At 41.8% G+C, this 12,657-nt stretch overlaps 1 protein-coding gene across 1 annotated transcript; it reads left to right on the forward strand.

The window, feature by feature from the left end:
- Positions 1–3,661: 3,661 nt before the first annotated feature.
- LOC118478184 (midasin-like) lies at positions 3,662–10,723 on the forward strand (the record flags this gene model as incomplete). The annotated part of the gene is given in 10 exon segments (XM_035971224.1): positions 3,662–3,931; positions 4,528–4,629; positions 5,650–5,812; positions 6,249–6,365; positions 6,966–7,050; positions 7,414–7,686; positions 8,180–8,355; positions 9,076–9,368; positions 9,876–10,005; positions 10,641–10,723. Coding segments are annotated over 10 exon segments (1,483 nt in total), but the record flags the coding sequence as incomplete, so codon positions are not given.
- Positions 10,724–12,657: the final 1,934 nt, after the last annotated feature.

The raw sequence follows: 12,657 nt of genomic DNA on the forward strand, positions 1-12,657 counted from the left end.
AGAAAAGGGTAGAAGTAATTACGGGTGTCAGAAACGGACGGGAAGACGAAGAAAGTGGGTTAAGCTGTCCCCGTGGTTTTATGCACCCCGCATAATTCAGCAAAATTTGATAATTTTTTTGGTGCATAATTTCGGATTATTTTCCTTTATCGTTCTTTGTTAAAATTAACAGAATCGCATAATTTCACATTTTTTGGCTCAACTTGCAGATTTTTTTTCTTTCATAAAACCGCGGGGACAGGTTAAGAAATAGGGATATGCAATAGTGGGCTGGGGAAGAGGGCGTGTGTGAGAAATAGGAAGGCGAAATACTGGGTTGAGAAACTGGGAGATGAAATAACAGGTTGGGAAACTGGGAGAGACGAGAATGTTTCTGAGCGTTTTAGGGTCTGCTGGGGTAAAGGTAAAGATAGAACAGTTGTAAAGCGCATAGAGTTTGCTGTAGATCATGTATGGATGCTTTGTATAAATGCAATTATCAATATTAAATGACGAATTGTGTGAAAGTGAAACGTTAAGGCAAAATGACGGTTCGGGCAACGGGGAGACGATCGAGACTTAATTTTAATGTCATGAGCAGAACAATGAACTGGAAGAGGGGGGGGGGGTTGCCATAAAAAGTAAAAGACAAGCGTACATACCCAGCTCCCAGCACGTCACAGTGCGGGATGGACGTATGGAGCAGTAGACTGTAGCCGAAGGGCAGACAGAAGCCAGACTTGACGGCGTCCAGGAGGCAGTGGTGGAACAAGAAGGCGGAGCTCATCTGTCGGAAGGCGGGGCACAGCAGGGTGACGAGCATGGCGAAGATGTTGCCCAGCCCGCCCAGCACGGCCACGACCAATAGCAGCGCGCCCTCGGCCGTGGAGGGTGGGAGGTGGTGGGAGGAGTTTGTGTAGCGGGGCGGGGCTCCGCCGTCGGCCGGGCTGCTGCGGTCGATGAGCGAGTAGCCGACCTTCATTGTATTGTGTGTGTGTTTTTTTGTGTGTTTTTTTGTTAGTGTGTTTGTGTGTGTATGTGTGAGTGTGTGTGTGTGAGGGTGAGGGTGAGATAGAAAGATCGGTGAAGAGCGGGAAAGAAAGAGATAGATAGCGAGAGAAGAGGGGACAGAGAGAAGAGGGGGGAGAGAGAGAGAGAGAGAGAGAGAAGAGGGGGGAGAGAGAGAGAGAGAGAGAAGAGGGGGGGAGAGAGAGAGAGAGAGAGAGAGAGAGAGAGAGAGAGAGAGAGAGAGAGAGAGAGAGAGAGAGAGAAAGAGAGAGTGTTTCGAGATTAGGGAAAGAACTTGTAATCTTCTTCCAATTCCCTTTCTGTGTAACGCTGGATCATATGTAATAAAAGTACGGCTGGAGTGCGTTCTTTCTCTTCTTCCCCTCTGTTGTTTCTGTTGGTTTTTCTTGCGTTATTTTATTCCAACACGAAATGGCCGTAATTATTATGTCGATGTCTATATCTACTCAACAAACAAAGGCATTTGAATTAGTGCCTACTGTAGCCTAATGGAATTCTGTCCTCCCTTGGAAAAAGAATTAGCCTACTGTAGCTTGTTCGTGACTATGGATACCGGTTTGACGTAGTCAACTAGTGTGTTGTTCTCCCGTCTGTGACGTAGTCAACTTTTGCGTTGTTTCGCCCCGTTGTGACGTAGTCAGTCCTTGTGCTGTTCTGCTCGGCTGCAATTGGCGGGGAGACTAGTGAACTTGACTGACAATCGTGCATTGTTTGTTTGTTTGTTTGTTTGATTGTTTGCTCTCAAATGAGAAGGTGGTTGGTGTCCATTCTTGTGTTGCCAGCCTTTTCACATCTTTTCCGCCTTGTTGTAAGCCTCTCTATTCTCTCTGCGCGGGTGGTGGTTGGGAGCCAACTTCTTTTCTGTCGCTCCGTTGTTTCTGTCTGTCTCTCTTGCTTTGTTCCGGCCCTAAATAACTGTTAATGTGTCGATGTGGTTCTGTTTGCTCAATAAAAACAGCTACATTAAATGTAGTTTGTTCCTGACTAGGTGTGCTCGTCCAGATTTTCTTTTATGTCTTTGTCCAGAGATTGGTCTTTGCCGCCTTCCTGCGTGAATGTACCTGTACGGAAGAAAAATGGGGGGGGGGTTATACTCAGGAAAGTAGTGTGTGGGTGGTTGGCGGGTGCTCTGGTGTGGTTTGCTTCTTCTCTCCTATCAAACATCTATCGTCCTGACCTCTCCTTCTTTTTTGCGATTGTTACTCTCTTGTAACACCTCTAATCTTCTTCACTTATATAACCCTTTTGTGTTGCAAGTGCCGTAATACTCGTACTAAAACTAAAACTTAACTCCCCTCCTTCTTGTTTGTGTTTATTACTCTCTTGCAACGCCTCTAATTTTCGGCACCTATATGACCCTATTGTGTTGCAAGTCCCGTAAAATACTTACTATATTAAAAAAAATTTAAGCTATTGGCTACTTGTTTCTCTTACATAGAGAAATGTCTGTTTTCTCGCCGACTCGCCGTACGTACAACTCATCTCTAACCTTCCACACGTAATGAAATTTTCTGGTTTCCCCTGATCAAACCCAGTTTTTGATGACACAGTGTGGTGAAGAGGTCCGCCCACGCTACGTCGAGGCCAGGGCAAGCACCATCGAGCCTAGATAGTGTTTGGATTGGTGGCCCTTGTAATGTGCCACTTTATGCGTTTCCCCAAAGCTACCTTTTCAGCTTCTCTTGGACTATAGCAACGAACTTTGAAATTTGAAGTGGGTGGTCGGCGGGTGCTCTGGTGGGGTTTACTCCGTCTTTTCCTCTAAAACATCTATTGTGTTCTTATATCTCCTTCTATGTTTTGTGTTTGTTACTCTCATGATACGCCTTAACTTCGTCGCTTATATGACCCAATCGTGTTGTAAAAGCTGCAAAATTTACTTTAAAAGTTTGAAAACCTTTGCAGGATTAAAGTGCACGTTTTTGTAATATGAAAAGATTTCTTGTTCACCATTATTTTATGGCTGGTTGCAGGCGTCACTCATGCCAAGTCCTTTTTTTCTTAGTTTCCTCTGTTGTTTCTGCTGCCTGTCTTTCTGTATCCACCCCCCCTTTCCTACATACACACACACACACACACACACACACACACACACACACACACGCACACGCACACGCACACGCACACACACACACATACACACACACTCACACTAATAGAACGTCTTTCCCTCTTCGTAAACAAACTGTTTTTGTATCTCCATTTTTGAACATGTGGAAGAATAAAATGGTCTATTCTTTGTGTCCCCCCCCCCCCCCCACCCTTCCACCTCTTTGAGTAAATCATTTCCAATGACACTGCTAGTTCAAAATTAAAATTAGCATGCTGTAAAACATGCTCTTTTCGTGAGCTTTTAGTCTTGATAAAACGTTAAGTTTGGGTTTTTATGAGCGGTTGATTTATGTTCCCCTTGCCTAACATTCATGGAAATGACTGTTTTATGCAATTGTAATGAGTGAATAAAACTGATTTGTGAAAGACACCTTTATTGTTAGCTCTGTTAGCATACCCCCCCCCCCCCAAAAAAAAAAGCGATTCATAGAAACACAAACGTATTTTTTTTGGAAAAGCAGCCAGTCACGCACAAGAAGGAAAACCTGCAAGTCATATATATGCGTGGGGGGGGGGGGGGGGAGAGGGGGGGGGGAATAAATGGTTGGGAAAAAATTGTCAGTTATGAACCTGGAAAGATAACCAATCCTGAACTTGTATTTAAAAAGCACCAGCCCATCATTTATTTTTTGTGTCTTCTTGTCTCGCCAGAGTGACCCATGGCGACATGTGAGTGAAGTGGCTGACCTTGTGGAGGTGGAGCTACGTGACCTTGAGCGTCGTTGTCTGCTGGGACGGGGAGTCAAGGACATGAATGAACTCCGTTGTCTAGAGGAAGCCTGGTCTCGCTACACCGCCATCTCTGAGCCTGGTCAGTTTACTGTTCTCATAGCGATGGTATCAGGCGCAAATGGGTTAACTCTAACATTTTTTAAAGCTTTTTTAAAAAACTATTGTAAAGCACGGTTAAATTCATCTTGTCAATAAATTGAATAGAAATTCATTGAATATACAAACGCATGAAACTTTAAAATGCAATATGAACTGAAGGGGGGTCTTTGATAGTATGATCAAAGTTTTTAGCCTTTCCTGTAAAATACACTTCCTGGGAAATGGCCCATTTGTGCTCAACACCATATATCACATTTGTTTTTATATCTTTGGTAAATGTTACGACTCACTTTGCATGTCTTTCTCGTTTTTGTTTGATTATAATTCAGTGAGGATGATTAAAAGGGACCTTTGATAGCAGTAGATAATTGACACATTAAAAGAAGAGATTTTCATAATTAATGATAGTTTTAAAATGTGTTTTTTTTCGCTTCTCTTTATACAGAAAAATAGTTAAATAGTTAGATTTGATATTGATATATTTCAGTGCTGGGGAATGACAAACTTTTTGAATATTTGTTGGGTTTTTTTTCTTAAGAATGCATGGAAAATATCTGTAACTTTTTTTCTGTACAGAGAACTTATCGGGAAAAGAAGAGTTGGAAACCTTGAGCTTGCTGGCGAAGACTTTGCAAAGCGTGGTGGACCTCATGGACAGAGTGAGGACAGAGACTTCTGGTAAGTAAACTAATAAAAAGAGGGTTAGCTTTACTTTGATCAGAGAGTGATACACTGTGGTAGGCAAGGATGGTTTGTTCATGTTTTAAATTGTGTTTATGCCTTCCACGAACTGCAGTTATGATGTTTAAAAGAAAAAGACGACTGACTGAAAGACAAGTGAAAAGGCAAATAAGGCTAGAGAAAAATTGCTTTTGTGCATGAATAAGAAGAATTTTTCTTTTTGAGATCAATTTTATTTTCATAGTTAGCTTAAAACATTATTATTTTATCAGGCTTTTTATTGTGGGGCAGATATTCCTGTCTGGTCATTGAAGTTGTCATTTAGACTAGAATTATACTGCATTTGAATGCAGAAGGGACTTTTTCAGATGTTAATATAGTTCATGAAGCTTGAATGTTCTGGATGCCACCAGAAAAAAAATAATTGTGCAGCTTCCTCTAGGTAGTTCTGAAAGCTTAGACTAAAGCTTTTGAGCATGTTTTTTAATAAAAATGGTGCAACTCAAAGTGGTGCAACTCAAAGAGGTTATTACAGTTATATTCGGTGCTGGAGTTCATAGCAGTGATGTTCTGCCACATAAAAGCATGGGGGCTGATGCGGATGAGTATTTTTTTAGACTCATGTGGAGGCGTCTCAGTGGTCTTAGGGAGGGAATCTACATGCTTATACTGAAATATGGGGGCAGGGTGGTGTTTAGTATACTAGAGCCCATGGGGAGCGGGATGGGGGCTCAGATTGTTCATGTAAATGGGGGCTCAGATTGTTCTTTTAAATTGGGGCACGCCGCCCATGCTGAAGAGGGTAAGAAGGCCCTCAAGTCTGACACGTGTGGCATCACTGCTGTGAGCTCTAGTATTATATATAAACCTCTTTGAGTACAACTTTATTTGTATTTAGATTGTCTGGACACACCTGAGATTTGTGAAAGTATAGTACTTACATATTTTTTAAAATGTTGTAAATGGGAAAATGATTTTAATTCATATGATTTCTGTCTCGTAAAACAATTTTTCCAGCAAGTTTCTCCCAGCTGAAGGAACGACTGGCCAGTCTGACCTCATCTATATCCAGCCTGAGGCCCAGTGGCCGAGGGGGCATGTTTGAGTGGGTGGACAGCATGCTGGTCAAGGCGGTCAGGGATGGTCACTGGCTCCTGGTGGACAATGTCAACTTTTGCAGGTAAAAGTTGTATATACTAGCATTTTGACTGGTGTCTGTTGTGTAGAAGTTAGTTGGGTTTTTTTGTGTTCTTAAGATGATGTTCTTACATCAAATAAGTGTTTTTGAAAGTGTTTTTATTTGTGTTTAAATAACTTTTTTTAAATTAACGGTTTTTGTTGTTGTTTGTTTTAAGAGCTGTTTTTGAGGGCAATATGCATTGTGTTTGAAAATGCTATTTTATGTTTATGAGTTGTTTTTGAAAGTGCTGTTTTTTAAGTGCCTGTTTTTATTTCTCAAAAGCTGTTTTTGTCTTTAAAAAACTTTTTGAAAGTGCTGTTGTTGTGTTTAAAGAGCTGTTGTTGAAAGTGCTCTTTTAGTATTTAGAAAGCTGTTTTTGAAAGTGCTGTTTTTATGTTTCAAGAACTGTTTTTAAAAGAGTTGTTGTTGTTCCCAGTGCCTCGGTGCTGGACCGACTGAACGCTCTGTTGGAGCCACACGGAGAGCTCAGCATCAACGAAAGAGGAACGGTGGACGGACAGATCCCCAGCATAAAACCACACCCAAACTTCAGGTGAGGGACGCTTTTGGGAATAACGTGCCTCTTTCTTTTTTACTAATAGTTTATGTTATCTATATTGTGTTTTCATTTACTTGTATTGTTTGTACATATTCTCATTTTTGTCTTTAAATGATGCAGTTTTTATTTTTACAACTATTTCAGATGATTTACATTATGGGTCACTTACTTAACTTATATATCATGTGTTCTATTATTTTATCTCTGTGAATAATGTGGCACTCTTTGTTAACTGTACCAGACCATTTATATTATGTGTCGTTTATTTATTGTGATATGTGTGCTAGTCTTTCATGTCAGTTTCCTGATCCAGAAGAGGATAAAACTTAGTCGGAGCAGTCTGTAAAAACTGACTTTGGACATTATCCATACATTTTATAAGAATATTATTGAAGTAGTCCCCTAAAGATTATGCAAAATCAATGATATTTCTTTTCTTTTTTTTTTTCAAATCGAAAAAGAATTTTGAACGGCCAGTTTTTGCATTATCAATATAGACAGATCCTTTCTCAAAAAGTATTTATTTGTCTATTTTCACAGAATAAATAAAATAAATACACTTATTGCTCTACTCTCCGCTGTGCTTTTTTTCAGACTTTTCTTTGCAATGGACCCCCGATATGGAGAGATATCTCGCGCCATGAGGAACAGAGGCATTGAGATTTACATTCTAGGCGAGGTTGGTGCTTATTTTACTCATTACAGATTTTTCTGTTATCATTGTTAAGACATTTCCCTTCTTCGGTGTGTTATGAGTTTTTTGTTTGAGTAAAGATTAATACTTTGACACTGCAACGGCCAGTTAATGCTGGGAAAAACAAGACAGACAAACAGCAGGGTGGAAGATTTTAGTCACTCTTTGTGTCTTTTTCAAAACGTTATTTTATTTTCCATATTTCTTTTTTTCTTTTCTCTCCCGCCCCCTCCCCCCTTGTAAATATGGTTGATAATCCAATATCATGTGAGCTCGATGCCACATACAGGTCTTTGGTAAACAAAACCCCCAAAAATATTGATTATTTTTAAATTTCTTTCTTTCCAGGAGGACGGCTCTTCTTTAGACAGACAAGACATTCTGCACCTCCTACAAGATTCCGGTCTGGAGGATCCCCGTGATAGTTCCTGGCTGCTGGATAGTCACATGACCCTTCAGGCAACGTTGCCTCGTGGTGACCGCCTCACTATAGTGGACATGTTGCAGGTGGCCGTTTCCTGCTCTCTGCTGGTCAAGCGTGGAGTGACAAAGTGTGAGGCTTTCCGCCATGCCATGGAGGATGTTTATGTCAGTCCGCGGAGCACATTGCAGTTGAAAAAGGTAGTTTTTCTTATTCAGTGGTGTGACTTTGTTTTTTGCTTTTTTTGGAAATTTGGTCTTCTCAGTGAAGTCTGACCTCTCTTTTTGCAGTTGGGCTTTCTATGATAATGAGTGAATAGTATTAACAGTTAAAAATAATACAAGTGGTTCTCGGGTGACACTCGTAGGCCCTATTTCTTTTCTTTCTGTGTTGTGTCTGTGGTTCTTGCTTTTTCCTTGTCTGAAATAATGCTTATTGTGTCAGTATTCTTCTCTTTACTGTAACAAATGATTGCTGAAGTTAGTTCTTTTTTTGTGATTCTAATGGTAGCAAACAGAGGAGACGAATCAATGGGGTAATCAAGTGATTTGAAAGTGAAAAAGGTGTTGTCTGTACTTTTTGTGTCTTCTAATCTTCTCAGTTTGATTAGCAAAATGATTTTAAAAGGTGGATGTTGAGTGTGTTGAGCTCCTTAGTTTTTGAGATACTATTGGGTATGTGTGCTTGTTTCAGCACTTGCGAGCTGCCATCTCCGAATGCCTGCAGCTCCTGCAGGAGAGTGGTCAGGGGGAGAAGACTCTGATGTTGTGGAGCCAGGCAGTGCCAGGGGAGAGCAGCTGGATGCTTCAGCTCAAGGCCAACGCTCGTTTCCTGTTCAGTCAGATACAGGAAGCTGCTGCCAGCAAGAGGTAGGCAGAAGACTTCCTGCAGTTGCTCTCTTTTTACTTTGATCATGTTTCATTCCGTGTTGTGACAGTTCTTGTGGTTTTTGACAATAAAGTGGTCTGTCCTTATGGTCTACAACTTCATGAAGTAATACATCAAAGCAGTGGGTAGTTAGTAGGTGCTATTGTGTTGTTTGCTCCTTCTTTCCTATCAAACATCTATCGCCCATTTCGTTCCTCTTTCTTTTTGTGTTTGTTACTCTCTTGAAACACCTCCAATCTTTGGCACTTACATGACTTTATTGTGTTGCAAGTGCTATAAAACTTTCTAATAAAAGCTCATACATCGAAGCAGGGACTGGGGAAGATGGAGGCCGGCTGTGGCAAGGAGTTGGGTAACATCAAACCAATACGACCATGGTGAGAGATGACCTGCACTTTTCAATGCGCTTTTACATACATGGCTAACTCTGTGTGCTCTTAGCTCCTGTAGTGAGCCAGATAAGATGTCTGGTCATGTACGGCAAATCTGCCTGCTGTTCCCTTTGTTGTTATACCTTTATGGTAAATTATGTTTATTACCGATTTTTAAAATCATTTATAAAGAAAAGCTCCATTCCCTTTTATTGAGTGCGCCTAACCTTTGAAACATTCTACTGCCATCGTAAACGACCAAGACAAATTTGTCCCTGTGAGATGAATATAGATTGTCATTGTCATTGTCATTATTTATGGTCTCCTCAGTTCTGATGTGCCTGCAGTTCGAGTCCAGCTGTGTACTGCTGCCGGCATCGTCCAGTCCTTACTGTCAGAACCAGGTCACTCCCTGCTCGGCCAGTGGTTGGACACAGTGTGGCCCAGTTTCCAGTCAGCCCTGGCCGCTGGTGTGGGAGAGGGCCGGGAGAAGGAGGAAGTGGATGCGCTGCTGGCGGATGTGAGAGCTGTCCTGAGCGGCAGTTCTGCCCATGTCTTCGAGTCTTCGGCTTGGCGGGATCTGCAGGCCGCTGTGGAGAGGATGTTTTCTTCCTCCTCGGCTGGTGAGAGGCTTTTTCTGTCTTGAAGCTCTCTTGTGTCTGTCTATTTGTTTGCGTCTGGTTTGCTAAACATTCAGCCCAAGTTTGCTGTGACTGGGTGGGTTGATGCTGTCTGTTTCCTAAATGGTCGAAACTGTGAATTGTGTCTGTAGTGCTGTAAAACATCTACTCAACCAATGAAAAACCACATTGTGATGATGTGGGGTACATATACACTGTATTGAGAACTTTAAGATTCCTTGTATTCTTTTGTTCTGTTGAATCTGTATTGTTGCTGTCTAGTTTGTCTCATAGTTTCCTTTGAATTGTGTAATTTAGCGGACAGTGAATCTTTAAGTCCTGTTTCAGCCTAAATTTATGATCTGATAAATTCAAGTGATGTTTCTATTTATGCATTTAATTGTTTAACATACTTTTGTCACTGCGTCTGATATGTTATGGAAATAGTTGTGCCATTAAATTGACCAAATTTTAAAATATATGTCCCTCTCCTCCTCCCCCCATTTCCAGCTCAAGCCCTCATGTCGGAGCTGCCTTGGGATTTGAGCCACAACCCCCAGGCTCTTACCCATGCGCTCTGGTTTTCTACCAGTGGGGATGGGGAGGACCCAGGTCAAGAGATAAGGACGTGTGTTCAGAGGTATGTTTTGTCAGTGTGGCCGGGCTCTTATTGTGCTCACATCTGTTTTGTTGGGAAAGTACGCTCAAAGACAAGAAAAATTTGGCCCTGAAAATTTCAAGCTTTTTGTTCAGTCAAATTTTTATGCAATGCAAAATTTGTAGAATCACAGTAACCATGGGCATTTCTACAATGTTTTATACTATTTGTCTTACAAGCCTACTAAAACTGTGGTGGTCACTGTGGTGTGGTTTGCTCATTCTTTACTATCAAATACACCCATCGTCCATATCTCTCCTTTGTCTTTTTTTCTGTTTGTTACTCTCTTGTAGCACCTCTTATCTTGGGCACTAATATGACCTTATTATGTTGCAAGTGCCGTAAAACTTTTACTAAAACTAAGCTAAAACAACCATCGTCCTTATTTCTTTTTTCTTTTTTTTGTATTTGTTACTCTCTTGTAACACCTCTACTCTTGGGCACTAGAATGACCTTATTAGTGTTGCAAGTGCAATAAAACTCTTACTAAAAACAAAACAAAACTCACACTCACAAAATGTTCCTGACAGATCTTACCCTCTCAGAAATGTGTTGTACCTTGATGCATTAATCCATATGTGTGTCCTAAAAGGTCTTGTTGTTATTATATACTCCAGATTGCAACTGGTTCAGCAAGCGTCGGCCGTGGCACAGGCTCTGGGGAAGAAAGTTCAAGAGCTGGAGAAAGTTGTCCTAAAGGGTGAGTGCCTTTGTGTTTGAGCCTAGTTGTGTGTCAGTGACTGTTGTGTGTCAGTAACTTTTATGTCTGTCGGTGACTGTTATGTGTCAGTGGCTTTTGTGTTTCAGTGACTTGTGTGTGTCAGAGACTTTTGTGTGTCAATGACTGTTGTGTGTCTGTGGTTTTTGTGTTTGTGTTTCAGTGACTGTTGGGTCAGTCTGTCTGTCTGTCTGTCTGTCTGTCTGTCTGTCTGTCTGTCTGTCTGTCTGTCTGTCTGTCTGTCTGTCCCTACGTCTGTCTGTATGTCTTTTTGTCTGTCGGTGTGGCAATACAATTACAGTCACAAACTCAAAATTATTGAAATGAAAAAGTGCTGCTTTTGTGGGTTATCAAGTTCCATGTAGGGTATTTCTTAGGAAAAAAGAAATCAAGTATAGAACAGAACAACCGGTCTAGTCTTGTGTTAGAGACCCCTTTTTAAAAGACTAGTGTGCAAAAATTGATCAGATTTGAACTTTGAAATTTGATTTTCTCTCCCCCTGAAATTGTGGCTGGCTTTGATCGCTTTTCTTTTTCTATTGTGTTTTCAATTAGGGTCCGTTTTCAGCTGTAGCAGCAAACGAACTTTGCTATTGCCTCTTTTTTTTCTTCAACAAGCCGAAAAAACAGTGAAAACGTGGACGGTTCTGACATGTAACAGGTCCCAATCTTTTCGTCTGGTCTTGGCTCTTTGAAGTGGTTGGTGGAGCAAGCACTTTGAACTAACGCTTGTTCTAACTTCTAGTATATACAACTGAGAATCTCGTTCCAGCTAGCCCTTTCGCTCCCCCTGTCTCCCTCTCTTTCTCGCTTTCATCCTGTTTCTCTTTTTGTCTGTTTCTGTGTTGCATTCTTTATCTGTTTGTCTCTGTCCGTCTGCATATCTGTCTGTCTCCACCCCTCCTCCCCTCTCTCTGTCTCGTTACCATCCTCCCCCCCACCCCTCCCTTCCCAACAAAAAACTATAACGTACCACTCTCTCTCTCTCTCACACACACACACACACACACACACTCTGGTCTTTCAGGTTACTCACAGATAAAACACCTATTGAATGTTAAAACACATTTTGAATAATTGACTCAGTCTTGGGCACTGAAAGTATTTTGACTTCAACACAGTTCACAGCCTTTAGGAGTTTTGGTTATTGTACCGCTGAATATATAATATATTGGGTCGATTTGCTTCTCTTCACTGAAACAACAACAACAGCAAAAGCTTGATGATCCCTTACAGTCAAAACCAGCAGTCAGTCAGTGGGTGGTTGGCGGGTGCTCTGGTGTGGTTTACTCTTTCTTTCCTATCAAACACCTATAATCCTTATCTCCCCTCCTTCTTTTTTGTTTGTTACTCTTTTGTAACACCTCTATTCTTCGGCACTTATTTGACCTTATTGTGTTGCAAGTGTCGTAAAACACTTACGAAAACTATTTTTTTTAAAACAAGAAAAACACCCAGCGGTCAAGACATTTTGCACTTTCACTGTAGATAAAAATTAAGCTAATATATTGTAAACCAGGACCCCAAGCAGGGAGACTTCTTCCATCAGGCACTCCTGCCAGCTGCTTCGATCTCCTGTCTGTGATTGCTGGAAAGTGATCGGATGTCTGTCTTTTGGCTGCAGTTACTCGTTGACGTTTTACCTTATTGTGCGTTCGGCCTCTCCCCTCCCCCTCGCCCTCCCTCCTCCTCTTCCTCCTCTTCCCCCTCCTCTTCCCCCTGCTCTTCCTGCTTCTCCCCCTACCCTCGTCCTCTTTCTTCCTCCCTCCTTCTCCCCCTCTTCCCCCTTTCCCCCTCCCCTCGTCCTCCTCCTCATCCACTCTTCTTCCCCCCCCTCCTCTTCCCTCCCCCTCCTCTTTCCCCTCCCCTCGTCCTCTTTCTCCCTCCTTTTCCCCCTCCCCTCGTCCTCTTTCTTC

The sequence above is a fragment of the Aplysia californica genome, unplaced genomic scaffold (assembly GCF_000002075.1).
Source record: "Aplysia californica isolate F4 #8 unplaced genomic scaffold, AplCal3.0 scaffold00399, whole genome shotgun sequence".
Lineage (NCBI taxonomy): Eukaryota > Metazoa > Mollusca > Gastropoda > Aplysiida > Aplysiidae > Aplysia > Aplysia californica.